General features: G+C 52.3%; 1 protein-coding gene across 2 annotated transcripts in view; it reads right to left on the bottom strand.

Moving 5' to 3' along the window:
- Positions 1–10,611: 10,611 nt before the first annotated feature.
- RASGEF1B (RasGEF domain family member 1B) overlaps positions 10,612–19,139 on the bottom strand; it is a 41,667-nt gene continuing 33,139 nt past the window's right edge. For both annotated transcript variants that reach the window (XM_068168011.1, XM_068168010.1), the window contains exons 11-14: positions 18,344–18,439; positions 14,863–14,986; positions 14,081–14,153; positions 10,612–12,224 (exon numbers count right to left, since the gene is read on the bottom strand). In XM_068168011.1, the coding sequence (XP_068024112.1) occupies positions 12,200–12,224; positions 14,081–14,153; positions 14,863–14,986; positions 18,344–18,439 (318 nt within the window). In that variant the 3' untranslated portion in view covers positions 10,612–12,199. The remainder of the gene's footprint in view (positions 12,225–14,080; positions 14,154–14,862; positions 14,987–18,343; positions 18,440–19,139) is intronic.

Below are 19,139 nucleotides of genomic sequence, written 5' to 3'. Positions count from 1 at the left end.
TCATCCAGCGCCTTCTAATCAACTAAACCATGGCACCAAGCACCCCATCCAGTCTCCTCCTAAACACCTCCAGTGATGGCAACTCCACCACCTCCCTGGGCAGCCCATTCCAATGGGCAATCACTCTCCCTATTGAAGCCCCAAAACATCCTAACATCAAGCCTAAACCTCTCCTGGCGCAGCTTGAGACTGTGTCCTCTTGTTCTGCTGCTGGTATAGCCATCAGTAGGTGCCCAGGAAAGGGAATGAACAGGATGAGCATAGAGGCTGCTTGACTGAAATACTGTCTGAAATTTCAGATCTCCTCAGCCTTAAATGCTTTACCTAATCCTTAATGGATCTCAAATCCTAGTTCTCATCCCATTTCCCTTCCAATCCCTGTAAACTCCATAGCTGCAGACCCTGGGAGGATCCTAGTGAATTGTTGCAGAGGTCTGCTTCTTCCACAAAAAAACTATCTCCTTTTACTTGTTTCTTCCAGTACCAAGCCAGTGATCTGAAAGACAAGAAAAGCCACTTTCAGAAAGGCTTCTCTCTAAGAACGTTTTCTATACTATTTTATACATTTCTGCCCAACCTCTCTGCCTGAATTCACAGTATCACAGTCTCACAGTATCACTAAGGTTGGAAGAGACCTCGAGGATCATCAAGTCCAACCTGTCACCACAGACCTCATGACTAGACCATGGCACTAAGTGCCACATCCAATCTCCTCTTGAACACCTCCAGGGACGGTGACTCCACCACCTCCCTGGGCAGCCCATCCCAATGACGAACGACTCGTTCGGTAAAGAACTTCCTCCTCACCTCGAGTCTAAACCTCCCCTGGCGCAGCTTGAGACTGTGTCCCCTTGTTCTGGGGCTGCTTGCCTGGGAGAAGAGACCAACCCCTTCCCGGCTACCACCACCCTTCAGGTAGTTGTAGAGGGCAATGAGGTCACCCCTGAGCCTCCTCTTCTCCAGGCTAAGCAACCCCAGCTCCCTCAGCCTCTCCTCACAGGGCTGTGCTCAAGGCCTCTCCCCAGCCTTGTTGCCCTTCTCTGGACACCTTCAAGTCTCTCAATGTCCTTCTTAAACTGAGGAGCCCAGAACTGGACACAGGACTCAAGCTGTGGCCTAACCAGAGCAGAGTACAGGGGCACAATGACTTCTCTGCTCCTGCTGGCCACACTATTCCTAATGCAGGCCAGGATGCCATTGGCCCTCTTGGCCACCTGGGCACACTGCTGGCTCATGTTTAGGCAGCTGTCGATCAGCACCCCCAGGTCCCTCTCTGTTTGGCAGCTCTCAGCCACTCTGACCCCAGCCTGTAGCTCTGCATGGGATTGCCATAGCCAAAGTGCAGCACTCGGCACTTGGACTTGTTGAATGTCATTCCATTGGATTCTGCCCATCTGTCCAGTCGGTCGAGGTCCCTCTGCAGAGCCTTTCTGCCCTCTAACTGACCAACATCTGCTCCCAGCTTGGTGTCATCTGCAAAGCTGCTGATGACTGACTCAACCCCCTCATCCAGATCATCAATGAAGATGTTAAAGAGGACGAGGCCCAGCACTGCTCCCTGGGGCACAGCACTGGTGCCTGGCTGCCAGCTGGCTGTGGCACCATTCACCACCACTCTCTGGGCTCAGCCTCCAGCCAGTTCCTAACCCAGCTCAGAGTGTCGTGGTCCAAGCCACGAGCTGACAGCTTAGCCAGCAAAATACAAGTCCTATCTTACTCAGTCCTTCCTCATGCACACATCACTCCAATTCAACCAACATCTTGCTGATGACAAATTCAGGACAACACAGAGGAACACCTAAATTACTCCTACCAAGAGCAGACAGCTTGTACTGTTTCTGCAGCTCCCAGTTTCAAACTGGCTCACGTTTGTCAGTGTTAACAGCAGCTACTGCTGTCAAGGAACAATTACCTTCTATGGGGAATTGCCCTTTTCCATTGCCTAGCCTCAAAAAAGGAAAAGAAGAGCTTAGAATCCTATTAGAACAAGCACTTACTACCATGAGTAGCCTTCAGTGGCCCATCTGGCATATCATTCTAAGAAGAGCAAGGAAGAAGTACCTGCTGCTTGGCTCAGCCTGTGTTAATGCACAGCCTGAGAGGAACGGTTAGAAAACTTAACACCTTGCTTTGGGGAGTCTAATGTTCAACAATCACTAGCCCCTTGTACCCCAGAACTAGTCTTAGGGAGCACTGCCTGCCTAGAAAGCCCATCTGTGGGCCACAGCAGTGCAAGGTTACAGTTTGGTTCAGTCTGAGCCTAAGAAGACTTTCACCAGGAGAGAAGAGATGATCTCAAGGCTGTATTGTCTGAGCCTTAGCACCACACAGAGCTTTCCCTAAAAGCCCTGCTCAGACTCTTGGGGAGCCCTGTTAGAGCGTATCCTGCTGTTGCAGAAGACCACAGCACAGGAAATATCTGCCTTAGATGATACAGAATATTTCCCTGGACACTGTTTTTTCCCCCTCATCAAAGTATTTTAATAAGCTTCATAAAAATACTGGTGCAATAACCAGGCAATGGTGCTGCTCGTGGGACCAGTCATCAGCAGGCCCAAAGCAGCTGTTGGAGGACAAAGCACAACTTCTTCAGGTTGAAAGCCAAGTGCTGGGGCTTAAGCTAATCCTTCCATTGGGACCGGGCAGGAATAGACCCCTGATGAGATACACAAGGAATAGCTCCTTCTGTGGCTTCACAGAAACACACAATCATGGGGGTTGGACCTCTAGGGATCACTGAGTCCAAGCCCTCTGCTAAAGCAGGTTCACCTAGACCAGGATCACAATGTCCAGGTGGGTTTTGAAAGTCTCCAGAGGAGGAGACTCCACAACCCCTCTGGGCAGCCTGCTCCACGACTCTGCCACCCTCAAAAGTAAAGATTTTGTATCCCTTATGTTTAGGTGGAAACTTCCTGTGTTCAAGTTTGTGCCCACTGCCCTTTCTCCTGTCACTGGGGACCACTGGAAAGAGTCTGGCTCCATCCTCTTGTTCGCTGCCCTTATTGATAAGCATTGATCAGATCCCCTCTCAGGCTGCTCTTCTCCAGGCTAAACAGCCCAAGACCTCTCAGGTATTGATGCTCCAGTTCCCTCAGCACAATAAAACAGTCAGCAATTTGCCCTTCCTGGCTGGTATAACCATACTTCTACTCTGGGAGACGTTCAAAACCCACCTGAACGTATTGCTGTGCGAGCTGACCTAGGTATAGCCACATTAGCGGGGGGGGGTTGGATGAGATGACCTCCAGAGCTCCCTTCCCAAATCCTCTGTGATTCTGTGTGATTCTGCTACTAAACACAGTGGGATCCATCACATCATTGGAACAAATTGCATCACAGAGGGTTGGAGATGGCCTTTGGGATGGAGAGTGACTGCCCCACAGGAAAACTGACAGAAAGAGAAGAGTCTAAAGGATATATACACGTAAGAGAGGATGACTGAAGCTCATAACCACTGCACTAGAGTGAAAGCACTAGGAACTGCTGTCTGCCTATCAGACACACACAATTAATCGACAGAACAAGCAGTGGGAGCTGACAGCTCCTTGTTTCCACATGTTTCCCTCTGGCCCCTAGCACGGGGAACTCCTGGCCAAGGGCACAAGCAGGGATCAAGCAGCGACTGGCAAGCAATGCAGCGTTAAAGCAGCTAATTCTCACCGAAAATTTCAAACCTCATGGCCAACCTGTACCCGTAGGAAATGAGACTGAACCAGAGCATGCTCTGCGTTCACTTACAGGGCATCTCACATGCTCCTCCGAAGGCTCTGCCCCTGGCAGAGGCATCAGGTAGGCTCAACTCCCGCTCACACACACACATCAGGAGATGCTGCCCAAGGGGCTCAGCACCAGCCCAGGCTGTGCCCCTCAGTCACCGGGGCGGCCGGGACCGTCCTCCCCCACCGGAGCCCGGCACACGCCGTAGAGGCCGCGGCGCCTCCGACGCTCCCCGGGCTCAGCCTCCCCCGGGCGCCGCAGGCAGCCGCCGGTGCCTCTCGGAGCCGCTCCCGGGGGCTGCCCTCACCTGCGGCTCGGCTGGGCCCGGCGCCTCCAGGCGGGCAGCGGCAGGCACGGGCCGGTGCTCCCGGAGCCGGAGAGCCAGGGCGGGCTGCGACAGGGTCGAGCCGGCGCTCCCGCTGCTAGAGCCGGGGCGAGGGCGAGCAGTAGCCAGACGAGCAGCGGCGGAGACGGGCAGCGGCAGGAATGGGACGGTGCTCCCGGAGCCGGGGCCAGCAGCGGCAGGGATGGGACGGTGCTCCCGGAGCCGCAGCGAGCAGCGGCAGGGATGGGACGGTGCTCCCGGAGCCGCAGAGCCGGGGCCAGCAGCGGCAGGGATGGGACCGTGCTCCCGGAGCCGCAGCGAGCAGCGGCAGGGATGGGACCGTGCTCCCGGAGCCGCAGCGAGCAGCGGCAGGGATGGGACCGTGCTCCCGGAGCCGCAGAGCCGGGGCGAGCAGCGGCAGGCACAGGCTGCCGGCGAGCCGGATCGGGCGGGAGCGCCTCCGCCTGTCACGCTGGGCTGGGGTATGCGGCAGGGGCAGGAGGGGCAGAGGGCGCGGCCGGGCCCGCCCAGCCCAGCTCAGCCTTCCCTGGGCGCTGCGGGAGCCGGGGGGACGCCAGGCTGTCCCCGCCCGGGGCTTGGCAGGAAGAGGGAAACCTATGGTGGGCGGCCGGGCCAGGCAGGGGTGCCCCGTCCTAGGCGGGCGGGGTCTGGAGTCACAGGGTCCCCTCTCCGCTTCGGAGAAAGATCAGTGCCGGGCTATGCTGGCAAGCGTTTGTCCTTCTCGGGGGAGGGGTCCTTGTACGCTTGTGTGTCATACAGCGGTGCTGCAGCAGCCATGAGGGTGCAGGTAGAACACGTTCACAAAACCACAGAAAACGTCCTGTTGGAAGAGACCTCCAAGCTCACCCAGTCCAACCCTCGACCCAACACTGCAGGGTCAACACTAAACCATGTCCCTAAGCTCCACTCTCTGCTTGAACACCTCCAGGAACAGTGACTCTGCCACTGCTCTGGGCAGACCATTCCAATGTTTGAGAACCCTTTCAGTGAAGAAATACTTCCTGAGATCCAGCCTGAACTTCCCCTGGGGCAGCTTGAAACCATTTTCTCTGCTCCTGTCTCTTGCCACCAAGGAGCAGACGCTGCCGCCTCCTCGCTCCAACCTCCCTTCAGGGAGCTGTAGAGAGCAATAAGGTCTCCTCTCAGCCTCCTCTTCTCCAGCCTGAACACCCCCAGCTCCCTCCACCCCTGCTCTAGCCCAGGTGCTCCAGGCCCTTCTCTGGACATGCTCCAGAACTTCAATGTCCTTCCTGGAGGGAGGGGCCCAGAGCTGAACACAGCACTTGAGGTGTGGCCACCCCAGTGCTGAGCACAGGGGGATGGTCACCTCCTTTCCCTGCTGCCCATGCCGTTTCTAATCCAAGACAGGGTGCCATTGGCTTTCTTGGCCACCCGGGCACTGCTGGCTCATGGTCAGTCAGCTGCCAACCAGCACCCCCAGGTCCCTCTCAGAGTCACAGCTTTCCCATGACACATCCCCTGGTCTGCAGCTTACCATGGGGCTATAGTGACCTGGGTGCAGGCTCTTAGCCTTGTTGAACTTCATACAATTGGCCTTAGCCCATGGGTCTCACCTGTCCAAATCCTGCTGTAAAGCTGGGAACGACAATCCATCTTTTGATGCTGTGTCATTCAGTTTCCCTTCCTTCCTGGCAGGAATACACTTGTATGTCAGGGGGTTTTCTGCTTGCTCTGTAGCTCCCCTCTTGGCACCCTAGGCTGAGAGGACTTCCTCTGGGACAATCATTACCTAATTACTGAAAACTAGGTGAAAAGGCAACTGCTACACTTTCCAGGACATTATGCAACTGGTGTTAGTTTGCAAGGCTGTTAATAAAAAAGGAAAATGGTCTATCCTTTGTGGAGAAAAACAGCATTTAAACAATGTAAAGAAATTCATGGATTCATGGAATGGTTTGTAGTGGAAGGGACCTTGAAGACCATCCAGTTCCAACTCCCTGCCAGGGGCAGGGATACCTCCCACCAGCCCTGGCTGGCCTTGGATACATCCAGGGAGAGGGCATCCACAGCCTCCCTGGGCAGCTTGTGCTAGTGTCTCACCACTCTCACTATCAAGACTTTCCTCCTAATTTCCACTCTCAACTTGGCCTCCTCAAGCTTCAATCCCTTATTGCTTTTACTGTCTGAACAGCAGTGCTGTCTAGCTATAAATGCATGCTTTGCTTCTGAAGTGACCAATTGCTTTGTAACCCTAACAAGTATCTAATAGAACATCAACAGAAGGTGTATGGTGCCCTAAAAATCTCAATTACAAAAGCAACCCTCTGGGGTGAAAATATTTGAATTTATATGAACCTTAAGGAAAATTTTGCCTACTAAAAAATTAACACCGTGATGAAGAAGTTGTTGCCCAGGAGAGTGGTGAGAGCCTGGCACAGGTTGCCCAGGGAGGTGGTGGAAGTCTCCTGCCTGGAGGGTTTTGCAGCCAGGCTGGATGTGGCTGTGAGCAACCTGCTGTGGTGTGAGGTGTCCCTGCCCATGGCAGGGGAGTTGGAACTAGATGATCCATGTGTTCCCTTCCATCCCTGACAATTCTATGAAGTGTTCTCATGTATTTAACTTTTTCCTTGAAACCTAACCTGGTAATGACATTAAATGGGATAACAACCAGCTGGTGACATAGGATCCTGTGACCTTAAAGCATATGTTAGGAACAAGAAACAAGATGAGCTCCCAGCTGGTGACACAGGATCCCATGAGCAAAAAGCACAGGCTAGGAACAAGATACAAGAAGATAACCAGCAGGTGACACAGGTGCCCATGACCACACAAAACACAGGTGCCCATGACCACACAAAACACAGGTGCCCATGACCACACAAAACACAGGAGCCCATGACCACACAAAACACAGGAGCCCATGACCACACAAAACACAGGTTAGGAGCAAGATACAACAAAATAACATCCAGCTGGTGACACAGGAGCCTGTGACCACAAAGCACAGCTTGACAGGAGCAGGCTCGCTGGCTCTGTCCGCCAGCAGCAGGGCAGCTGTAAGGGAGCACATCCCTAGGAATTAGCCTCTCGCTTTATGTGGGAAAAATCTGCTCATCCTCACCACGAGGTGACAGAGCAGAGCTGAGAGAAAAAGCACATACTGGGACCTTGCCGAAGGGTTGCTCCTCGTTTCCAGCAGAAATGGTGCAGGAAGCCCACAAGGGGTCCTGCTGCACACGACTGCGACGCGGAAAGCCGCACCAAGTGACAGGGAACATTCCCCAGGAGAACAGAAGTGGTGGGAAACGTGTGACATTCTGCCTGCTATCCACAAAGGTGATTTTGAGTGCTAGCTCAAGTACTACGGCATGAGATTTAACACATCCAAGTGCCGGGTTCTGCACATCGGCCACAACAACCCCATGCAGAGCTACAGGCTGGGGTCAGAGTGGCTGAGAGCAGCCAGGCAGAAAGGGACCTGGGGGTGCTGGTTGATGGTAGGATTAACATGAGCCAGCAGTGTGCCCAGGCAGCCAAGAGGGCCAATGGCATCCTGGCCTGCATTAAGAACAGTGTGGCCAGCAGGAGCAGGGAGGTCATTCTGCCCCTGTACACTGCACTGGTTAGGTCACACCTTGAGTCCTGTGTCCAGTTCTGGGCCCCTCAGTTTAGGAAGGAGGTTGACTTGCTGGAACGAGTCCAGAGAAGGGCAACGAAGTTGGTGAGGGGCTTGGAACACAGCCCTGTGAGGAGAGACTGAGGGAGCTGGGGCTGCTCAGCCTGGAGAAGAGGAGGCTCAGGGGAGACCTTCTTGCTCTCTACAACTACCTGAAAGGGGGTTGTAAACAGGCAGAGGTTGGTCTCTTCTGCCAGGCAGCCAGCACCAGAACAAGAGGACACAGTCTCAGGCTGTGCCAGGGGAGGTTTAGGCTGGATGTTAGGAGGAAGTTTTACACAGAGAGAGTGATTGCCCATTGGAATGGGCTGCCCGGGGAGGTGGTGGAATCGCCATCACTGGATGTGTTCAGGAGGAGACTTGACAGGGTGCTTGGTTGCATGGTTTAGTGGATTAGGTGGTGTTGGGTGATGGGTTGGATGTGATGATCTTTAAGGTCTCTTCCAACCTGGTCTATTCTATTCTAATTTCAGCACAGTTGAGAACAGGCTGTCTAGGAAGGCAAAAAAAACCAACCCCAACCTCCCTAAAACCCCAGGTGGAGCTGCAGGCTCTTGCTTGCTCTCTGAGCCATGCCAGTTGTGAAAGGGTTTTGCACATGATTGCAGGTAACTGATTATCATTTGCATAGTTCATAGAATGGTTTGGGTTGGAAGGAACCTTAAAGATAATCTCATTCCAACCCCCTTGCTACAGGGCACCTTCCACTAGATTAGGTTGGTCAAAGCCATTAGGGTGATGCCAATAAAGTGTATCCAAGCAGGAGAAAAGGGAAATAGTTGGATTATAAGGACTGGCATTATTCCTGTTGGCTTTGCCAGACACCTAGGCTCTTTTGAGCTAACTGATTCATATGGCTTCATAAGAATCACAGTTTGCCTTGCACCACAAAAAAAATGTTAGAGCCCTTCTCCAGGAGACTTTGATGTTGCTTCTGTCCCCCTTAACCTCCAAGAATCTGTCAGCACTGAGCAGGAATTTTCAGTCCTGGCTGAGCACTCAACTTGTAGAAGTATTGAGTTCTTGCAGCTCCTCATTACAGAGAGTTTGTGATGCTTCCTTTAGGGGCTGGTGAGCCATACAAGAATCAGGCATCTTCTCTCTCCCTTGCTGCAGGTGTGCCAATGGCTCTCTGCCAGCCAGCAGCCCAACGGTCTGACAACAGCTCAGGATGCTCAAAACTGAAGCTTAGCACACTGCAAAGGGTTCAGTGATTGATGACAACTCCTATCATTCAAACATCAAATATTAAGCTAATGGCCACAGGAGTAGCCTCTGGCTTGCCCAGAGGAAGGGAATTTGCATCCACAGGCTCCTGCACCTGCAGCAGTGCCTCTGCCACAGCAATTGCCCTGCCATGTGCTGCCTTTTCTTGGCACAGGGCTGGCCCACGAGACAACACATCGCTTCTGTGCTCTGGAGGGAAGCTGTGCAATGCTGTTTGTGTTTTTAGTTAAAGTGCACAGTTCCAAGTGCACAGCTAAGAAACCCATCTCCAAACCAGGAGAGCAGTCCCAGCACTGCTGCACTGGAGGAGGGCAGCTATTCTTGCAGGTAAGCTAACCCTCTGTTCAACCCTCTGGCTTTCTCCAGAGCTGAAAATGCAACAACAACCATGACAATGAGGCTACCAAATCATAGAAGCTCATTTATCATAGTATCAGTCAGGGTTGGAAGGGACCACAAGGATCATCTAGTTCCAACCCCCCTGCCATGGGCAGGGACACCCCACACTAGATCAGGCTGCTCAGAGCCTCGTCCAGCCTGGTCTTAAACACCTCCAGGGACAGGGCCCCAACCACCTCCCTGGACAACCCATTCCAGGGCTTCACCACTCTCATGGTGAAGAACTTCCTCCTCACCTCCAGGCTGAATCTCCCCACCTCCAGCTTCATTCCATTCCCCCTATTCCTATCACTACCTGATATCCTCAAAAGTCGCTCCCCAGCCTTCCTGTAGCCCCCTTCAGATACTGGAAGGCCACAATGAGGTCACCTCGGAGCCTTCTCTTCTCCAGACTGAACAACCCCAACTCCTTCAGTCTGTCCTCATAGCAGAGCAGCTCCAGCCCTCTGCTCCTCCTCCTGGCCCTTCTCTGGACACCTTCCAGCACCTCCAGATCCCTCTTGTAATAGGGGCTCCAGAACTGGAGGCAGTACTCCAGGTGGGGTCTCCCCAGAGCTGAGTAGAGGATCACCTCCCTTGCCCTGCTGGCCACACTTCTCCTGCAGCAGCCCAGGATCTGATTGGCTTTGCGGGCTGCAAGTGCACACTGAGAGCTCCTGGTGAGCTTCTCTTCCCCCAGCACCCCCAAGTCTCTCTCCTCAGGGCTGCTTTCCAGCCACTCACTGCCCAGCCTGGATTTGTGCCTGGGATTGTACCTTAGCATCCTGCCATCCTACTTCCAGGAGATGTGAAAGAGGACTGCACAATTTTCCCAAGCTTTTTCCATGAAGTAACTCCTGCCTGCAACCCTTCAGCAGTGGGGGAGGGATTTAGAGAGGAAGGTGGGGAAGACCTCACCTGATAAAAGCTGGGAGCAGCAGCAGTGTTCCCCCTTACAAAGAGTTAGCCTCTTCTTCCTCCTTCACCCTAACTGGAGAATGGCAGAGGAGCAGAGAAGTCCTTCCCCACCTGGTGCTCCTGGAATATGTAACTCATTAAAGTGCCAGCACCTTGTCCCAGCAAACAGGCTGTGTTCAAGGACAGCATCCCCATTGATGAAGGCTACTTCAGCAGGTTCCTACAGAGCTGAAACATTAAACACATGCCCGAACAGGCATGGAGAGAACATCAAACCCAGACTAGCTGAAAAGTCAAGAGATGCAGTGCACCAAATAGAGATATTTATTCTTAGTTCCTTTTTAAATTACACTGGCAGGATCATTGCAAACCCACCCCACCCCCCCCTTTTGTTGTTGTCCCAAGTTGTTGCTTTTGCTTAGTGATTTTGTGCCCAGGGTGATCTACAGCTACAGGATTACTTTCCCCACCCCCCCCTCAGGTTCTTCCTAGGATAAGTGGAGTGACTACATGTTCAGAGCTATTGGAGAGTTACCAGGAGTGTGACACAGTGACCTACTTCAGTCATCAACACAACCCATGGAGCAAGCAGCTAGGGAGACTGATTTGTCCACAGCTGGAGATGAGGAGAAGGCTCCTGTGTGGTTTTTTTTTCGGTGGTGTTGGCCTCTTGCTGTTTCAGCCAAAGTGGGTTGTGTTCCCCATGGCTACCCTTCCCAACCAAAAAGGACAGTTCTAAAAATGACTGCATAAAAACATACTCCCCTGTTGCAACACACTTGGGACCCCACTTCCTCAAGGGCTCTTCTAGAAAAGTCAGGTTGTTCAACTGGATAGAAGGAGGAGGAGGTCAAGGATGGAAGAGTAGAGAAAGAAATCTGCCTAGTAAAAAGAAGACTGTCTGTAGCATGTAGTGGGAAGGAAAGGATTCAGAGAGGGGGAGAGAGGAGAAGGGGCCAGGGGGGAGAGAGAGAGGGGAGAAGGGGCCAGGGGGGAGAGAGAGAGGGGAGAAGGGGGCCAGGGGGGAGAGAGAGAGGGGAGAAGGGGGCCAGGGGGGAGAGAGAGAGGGGAGAAGGGGGCCAGGGGGGAGAGAGAGAAGGGAGAAGGGGGCCAGGGGGGAGAGAGAGAGAGAGGGGAGAAGGGGCCGGGGGGAGAGAGAGAGAGGGGAGAAGGGGCCAGGGGGGAGAGAGAGAGAGGGGAGAAGGGGCCAGGGGGGAGAGAGAGAGAGGAGAGAAGGGGAGCTTCCTAGAAATTGTAGAATAATCCAAGCTAGACAGCCACAATATTTCTGTAGCAGGTGTGAGTTCTACCACAGCTTTGATTTTCATTTAACATTTGACATTTCAACAATAACTTAGGATCACAATGAGTTTGCCTCCCAGCAGCCAACTCAAAAACATCATGGGGGGGGGAAATAAAAGGAAAACAAACAAACAAACAAACTCCACAGCCAGCATCACAGTGGTGAGGGGAAAACCTCCCCAGCAGTCAGCCTTTTTTTCCTCTGTCCACTCCTTTCCCTTCTTAGCGATCCCAGTCAGGCAAAGTTCTTGGTTTATTGGGAATGGAAGTTCTTCAATGCAGGCTTAGGTTTCACTGAAAGGAATGGTGATGGTTTTATTCCCTCCTTTCTCCTCTGTAATCTACTATCAACTCTGCAAGCTGCAGGACAGCAAAGGGGGAAAATATTCCATCCAGGAGTGAAGTGATGCCTGGGCAGCAGGTGAGCTCTGCAAGTGATTGTCAGCACTGTCCTCAAGCAATAGTCCAGCAGAGCAGGCTGGGATTTTTATCTCATCTGTCAGCTCTGAGCAGCTGCTTGCTTTCTCCTGAGCTGAGTTGTTTCATCTTTGCTGACACAATAGCACAACTGATTGCAGGTTTTTCATCCCTTTGCCACCGGGTGTGGAGGAAAATAAAGCAAGCCGTGCCCCTTGGGAATCTACCAGCAGCAGAAACAGCAGCCAGCTTGTGCACTAGACTCTGCCCAGCAGCACTGACCTAAAAGGGAGAAAGGTAAGGAAGTCAGTCAAGAGAATCACTAGAAGGATGCAGCTCTCAGACAGCTTCAGAGTGCCTCAGATAAGGATCCTGTGAAACTGAGTTTTGTGCTGTTAGAGATTTTCAAGCTCAGCCTTCATCTATCTGGCCCCCTGTATAATGTGGAGTGTCTGTGCACTGCTGAGAGTAACTCTGCCTTTCTGTCCTCTCCTCAAAAGGTGGAATTGCTACATCCCCTTGTGGGGTCCTGGTGGACAAAAGGATGACCATGAGCCAGCAATGTGCCCTTGTGGCCAAGAAGGCCAATGGTATCCCGGGGTGGATTAGAATGGGTGTGGTTTGTAGGTTGAGAGAGGTTCTCCTGCCCCTCTGCTCTGCCATGGTGAGGCCACAGCTGGAATATTGCATCCAGTTCTGGGCCCCTCAGTTCAAGAAGGACCTCAGGGAACTGCTTGAGAGAGTCCCACACAGAGCCACAAAGATGATGAAGTCAATGGAACATCTCCCTGTGAGGGCAGGCTGAGGGAGCTGGGACTTGGAGCTGAGGAGCCTGAGGGTGACCTCATTCCTGTTGATAAAGATGTGCAGGGCAGTGTGGGGAGGACGGAGCCAGGCTCTGCTCAGGGCTGTCCAAGGACAGGACAAAGGGCACTGGGGGTAAGCTGGAGCAGAGGAGGTGCCACAGGAACAGAAGGGGAAAACTTTGCCACTGTGAGGGTGGTGAAGCACTGGAGCAGGCTGCTCAGAGAGGTTGTGGAGTCTCCTTCTCTGAAGACATTCAAAACCAATCTGGATGTGTTCCTGTGTGACCTGGCAGGGGGGTGGGACTGGATGGTCTCTGGAGGTCCCTTCCAACCCCTAACCTCCTCTGATTCTGTGGTCCTTACACCTGCTTCATTCTGTGTCTCCACCTATGCACCTGATTCATTTTCTCTGCTGCTGTGAATTCAACACTTAAAAAAATAAGAAGTTGATTGGCAAAACAAGAGGCAAAACCCTGGTTCATATTTTCTTCCTTCTTTCCTTGATGAAGCCACAGAAGCCAAGCCCAGGATTTTTCTTAGACTTGCTTGTCCTAGCCTGGATTCTGAGTTGTTACCTAGTTTCATGAATGCATTTCACAGGATCACAGGATGTTAGGGGTTGGGAAGGGACCTCCAGAGATCATTGAGTCCAACCCTCCTGCCAGAGCAGGACCATAGAATCCAGCACAGGTCACACAGGAACACATCCAGATGGGTCTTGAAAGTCTCCAGAGAGGGAGACTCCACCACCTCTGTGGAGAGCCTGTTTCAGTGCTCTGTGAGCCCCACAGTGAAGAAGTTCCTCCTCATGTTCAGGTGGCACCTCCTGTGCTGTAGTTTATATCCATTGCCCCTTGTCCTATGCCAGGGTGCAACTGAGCAGAGCCTGTCCCCTCCCTATTTGCCCCAGAGTGATCTTCCTGCAAACCTCACCCCTGTCTGCAAGGCTGGGTGGATAAAGGGATGCAGCAGCTGCAGAAACATCTGCTTGGAAACCCAAATGCTCTGTTTCCAGTGCTTGGCAGGAAGCAGGCATGTCTTTGAAGTTTACCAAGTATTTTTTCCTGCACTGAAGAACACAAGAAATTAAGATACAAAATGACTTAGTCTAATTCCCACCCCCTAAGGGAGAGAAGGCTTCAGAGGGTTTAAGATAAAGACTGACTGTTCTCTTTCTTCCACGAGTCCCAGATGGAAGGGGGATTTACAGCGATGCTGTGCCCCATCTGTTGGAAGATGCAGAGTGCCATTTGGCTGGGAACTCTTTTGGTGCTTGCTCTGTGTCCCTTTCTCTTTGTGTATTGATGGAGGGGGGGAGCCTCTGACACAAACCTCAGTGTCTTCCATCTGTCCTTTTCAATGTGGTTCTCGGGGCTTTCGCTCTCGTAGGAAGCCAAGTAAAGTGCTGCAAGCAGAAGCAAACACAAGAGGTTAAGCCTACTGCCATTTTCAAACTGGTTCTCCCTGGGAAATGGACTGAAGTGAATGTGAGGCAGGCTTCTATAATCCATCCCTCAGATGAGGGCTCCAGAATCCCATTAGAAGCAGAGAATCACTTCAGAATTGCATCCAGACAACGCTAACAAACAGCTCCCGAGAACAAAGGCTGTCCTGAGGGGGAATCAAACCCAAGCAGTGCAAAGTGAAAAGCACAAGAGTGGAAGAAAAGAGTCAAAAGAGGGGGGAAAAAAAAAGCAGAGCCCAGGGACATGGTGCTTTGTAAGCAGCTACTGAAGTCCCTGTTGTTTTTTGCTTGGTTTGTGGGTTGGTGGGGTGGGTTTTTTTTTTGCTCTCTTTTAGTGTAAAGCAGCCTGGAAGTCCCTGCAAATCCTTCAGAGGATATTTACAGGGACCACATATCCAATCCTTCCTTTTGTTTCCCTCCCCACTCCATTTCAGAGAAAAGCAAAACATCAACTCTCACAGATCAGAAAAGCCTACATCTTAGTTTCTTCCTCATTTGTAAGGGAGAAGCATTTTTGTTTTCACTTTCCAAAGGGACTTGTCTCAGAAACAAAAAAGCTTCTTTCTTTGCTGTGAGGAAACCACCACCTTACATAGAGGCTAAGCAGTAGCCAGTGTCAGCAGACCTGCCAAAGCCCAGAGCTCCTTACCATCATCACTGAAGACTGGGACAGTGAGCAAGTACTGCAGAACCTTCAGATCCCTTTCAAAAGGACACTCCACTTGCTTCCACGTCATGAACTCACTGACTTGTTTTGCCAACTCCCAAAACTTCTGTCAGAAGAGGAGAGAAAACACCTGGTGAGAGCCCACCTGGACTTCTGTGTCCAGTTCTGGAGCCCCTGTTACAGGAAGGAGCTGGAGGTGCTGGAAGAGGTCCAGAGAAGGGCCACGAGGATGAGCAGAGGGCTGGAGCTGCTCTGCTGTGGAGACAGACTGAGGGAGTTGGGGCTGTTCAGTCTGCAGAAGAGAAGGCTTCAAGGAGACCTTCTTGTGGCCTTCCAGTGTCTGAAGGGGGCTCCAAGAAAGCTGGCCAGGGACTTTTGAGGGTGTCAGGGAGTGATAGGATTGGGGGGAATGGAACAAAACTAGAAGTGGGTAGATTCAGATTGGATGTTAGGAAGAAATTCTTCCCCATGAGGGTGGTGAGAGAATGGCACAGGTTGCCCAGGGAGGCGGTGGCAGCCTCAACTCTGGAGGTTTTTAAGGCCAGGCTGGAGGTGGCTGTGAGCAACCTGCTGTAGTGTGAGGTGCCCCTGCCCATGGCAGTGGGGCTTGGAACTGGCTGATCCTTGAAGTCCCTTCCAACCCTGACAATTCTATGATTCTATGTCCCTAAGTGCCAGGTCCACACTGTGCTTGAACATCCCCAGAGTTTGATACTAGGGAGAAGAGCCCAACCCCCACCTCATTCCAGCCTCTTTCAGAGAGCTGTAGAGAGCAATGAGGTCTCCCCTCAGCCTCCTCTTCCCTGGCAAGCTGCTCTTTTCCCTTACAGGAAGCTGAAGAAGCCTTCTTGGAAGCAGTTTACTTTTCTGAATTGTATGATTCTAAGAGATGCCACACACTGAACATCACTATTTACCCTCAACAGGTTTTTAAGAGAGAGAGACCTTAGTCTCAGGTCCAAGCTTGGATTCTCCCCAGCTTCCAAGTTAGAATGGAAAGTGCTCTGCTTCAACAACTCAGCTTTGCATCTCTGCTTCAAACTGAGATGAATTCCCACTCCTTCACCAGGACAAGATGGCTGCTATTAATGAATATACACAGTGGATCACAACCTGCACTTCACTTCTTTTCAAGGAGCTGCTCAGACTCCTTGTGCCCAAATCTTCACTTTGATGGTGGCTCAGGCTTGTTTGTATCAGTGTGACACATTTAGTCATTTCATAGTTTCATAGTTTCATTCAGGGTTGGAAGGGACCACAAGGATCATCTAGTTCCAACCCCCCTGCCATGGGCAGGGACACCCCACACTAGAGCTTGCTGGCCAGAGCCTCATCCAGCCTGCTCTTAAACACCCCCAGGCATGGGGCCTCAACCACCTCCCTGGACAACCCATTCCAGGGTCTCACCACTCTCATAGTGAAGAACCTCCTCCTCACATCTAGCCTGAATCTCCCCACCTCCAGCTTCATTCCATTCCCCCTAGTCCTATCCCTACCTGAGATCCTGAGCAGTCCCTCCCCAGCCTTCCTGTAGCCCCCTTCAGATCCTGGAAGGCCACAATGAGGTCACCTCAGAGCCTTCTCTTCTCCAGACTGAACAGCCCCAACTCCTTCAGTCTGTCCTCATAGGAGAGGTGCTCCAGCCCTCTGCTCATCCTCCTGGCCCTTCTCTGGACACCTTCCAGCACCTCCACATCCCTCTTGTCACAGGGGCTCCAGAACTGGAGGCAGTACTCCAGGTGGGGTCTCACCAGAGCTGAGCAGAGGGGGAGAATCACCTCCCTTGCCCTGCTGGCCACACTTCTCCTGCTGCAGCCCAGGATCTGGTTGGCTTTCTGGGCTGCAAGTGCACACTGAGAGCTCCTGGTGAGCTTTTTGTCCACCAGCACCCCCAAGTCTCTCTCCTCAGGGCTACTTTCCAGCCACTCACTGCCCAGCCTGGATTTGTGCCTGGGATTGCCTCCACCCAGATGCAGGACCCTGCCCTTGCTCTTATTGAACTTCATGAGGTTGGCTTGTGCCCACCTCTCCAGCCTGTCCAGGTCCCTCTGGATGGCCTCCCTTCCCTCCAGCCTGTCTGGTGCACCATTTCCACATGAAAAGCCTCTCTGTGCTTACTACTGACCTTTTGAAATGCAGATGTTGCAGTTTAGTCAGGCTGCTCTGAAATGCTCCCATTTTCTTGCTGGAAATTGATTCCAAAAATAAAGTGTCCCTCCTCCTGCAGTGTGTTGATAAACACTCACTGACAAATTCTTTCAAATAAAGGTGCCTCAAGTGCACATGGCTTCCTTGAGTAAAAGAGCACTCCAGGTCTGAATCACAGAGGCATAGAATGGACTGGGATGGAAGGGACCTCCCAGGTTCATCCAGTCCAACCCCCTCTGCAGTCAGCAGGGACATCCTCCACTAGATCAGGCTGCCCAAAGCCCTGCTGAGCCCCACTAAGAATATCTCCAGGGATAGGGCCCCAACCACCTCCCTGAGCAACCTCTTCCAGTGTTTCACCACCCTCATGGTGCAGAACTTGTGCCTAATAGCCAATCTGAATCCCTTTTCTAGTTTGAAACCATTGCCCTTGGTCCTGTCCCTGCAGGCCTTTGCAAACAGTCTCTTTCCATCCTTCCTGCAGCCCCTTCAGGTACTGGAAGCTTGCTATTTGGTGTCCCCAGAGCCTTCTCTTCTCCAGGCTGAACACCCCCAGCTCCCTCAGCCTGGCCTCAAAGCAGAGCTGCTCCAACCCCCTGATCATTTTCATGGCCCTTCTCTGGATGCACTCCATCAGGTCCATGTCCTTCCTGTGTTGAGGGCTCCAGAGTACTCCAGGTGAGGTCTCACCAGAGCAGTGTAGCTTTAGAACAAGCTGGTTCAGGCTGATGACTACAAGTGAAATGTCCTGCAATGTTGTGTGTCTGACTCAGGCTTCTTCAAAGCTGCAAGCAGCAGCAAACAAACCACTGGGTAATCCCCACTGCCAGGTAACGAGGGGGAAATGGGAGGGAGAAGAGCTACTGCAAGACAAGAGACTCAAAACTCCCTCACTGCTGCTCTGGCACATTTCTTCAGAGACAGGCTGAGACTTAATTGCACAAAATCACTGCCTGCATCTTGACAAAAGGATGAATCCAACTTTTACCTGTGGAACTGAACAAGCAGCTCTGAAAGTCGAATTTGACTGAATGTGTTATGGAGCACAAGGAATCTGGGAGGGGAAAGTGGAGATGGATTTGGGCACTGGAAAGAAGTTCTGACTTTACCTACAAAACATTGTGAATACCAAAAGGGCCCCTGTGAACATTCCATCCTCAGTAAGACTGCTTTTTTCCTCAGCACCTCCTAGCTTCTGTGGGAAGTAGCAGATAGACTCCACTTCCAGTCTAATTTTCCTCTCCCTCTACTCAGTGGAAGCTGAACCACGATCAGGGCTGCCCCAGATCAATACCACACTCGGTGCTCTACTTACCTCAAAATTGACATGGCCATTGGGAAGATGATTGGCACAACCCTCATTGAGGAAGTAAATATCTTTGATCAGGAGGCTGAAGAAAGGTATCACAATCTGAGGGGAGAACAACATTATTCTCAGTCTGATCTCAAATCAAAACCACAATGCTCTACAGAGAAAAATCAAAGTATCAGAGTATCAGTCAGGGTTGGAAGGGACCACAAGGATCATCCAGTTCCAACCCCCCTGCCACAGGCAGGGACACCCCACACTAGAGCAGGCTGCCCAGAGCCTCATCCAGCCTGGGCTTGAACACCTCCAGGGACAGGGCCCCAACCACCTCCCTGCACAACCCATTCCAGGGCTTCACCACACTCATGGGGAAGAACTTCCTCCTCACCTCCAGCCTGAATCTCCCCACCTCCAGCTTCATTCCATTCCCCCTAGTCCTATCACTACCTGAGATCCTGAGCAGTCCCTCCCCAGCCTTCCTGTAGCCCCCTTCAGATACTGGAAGGCCAGTCTCTAGTCTCTCTAGTTCCAACCCCCCTGCCATGGGCAGGGACACCTCACACCACAGCAGGTTGCTCACAGCCACATCCAGCCTGGCCTTCAAAACTTCCAGGGATGAGGCTTCCACCACCTCCCTGGGCAACCTGTGCCAGTGTCTCACCACCCTCCTGGGGAAGAGCTTCTTCCTAACATCCCATCTGGATCTACCCACTTCTAGTTTTGCTTCATTCCCCCTAGTCCAACCACTCCCTGACACCCTCAAAAGTCCCTCCTCAGCTTTCTTGTAGCTCCCTTCAGATCC

The sequence above is a fragment of the Melanerpes formicivorus genome, unplaced genomic scaffold (genome assembly GCF_026170545.1).
Source record: "Melanerpes formicivorus ecotype bairdi unplaced genomic scaffold, bMelFor1.0.p_v2 SCAF_129, whole genome shotgun sequence".
In the NCBI taxonomy this organism is placed as follows: Eukaryota; Metazoa; Chordata; class Aves; order Piciformes; family Picidae; genus Melanerpes; species Melanerpes formicivorus.
This window is presented reverse-complemented; position numbering and strand designations above follow the sequence as displayed.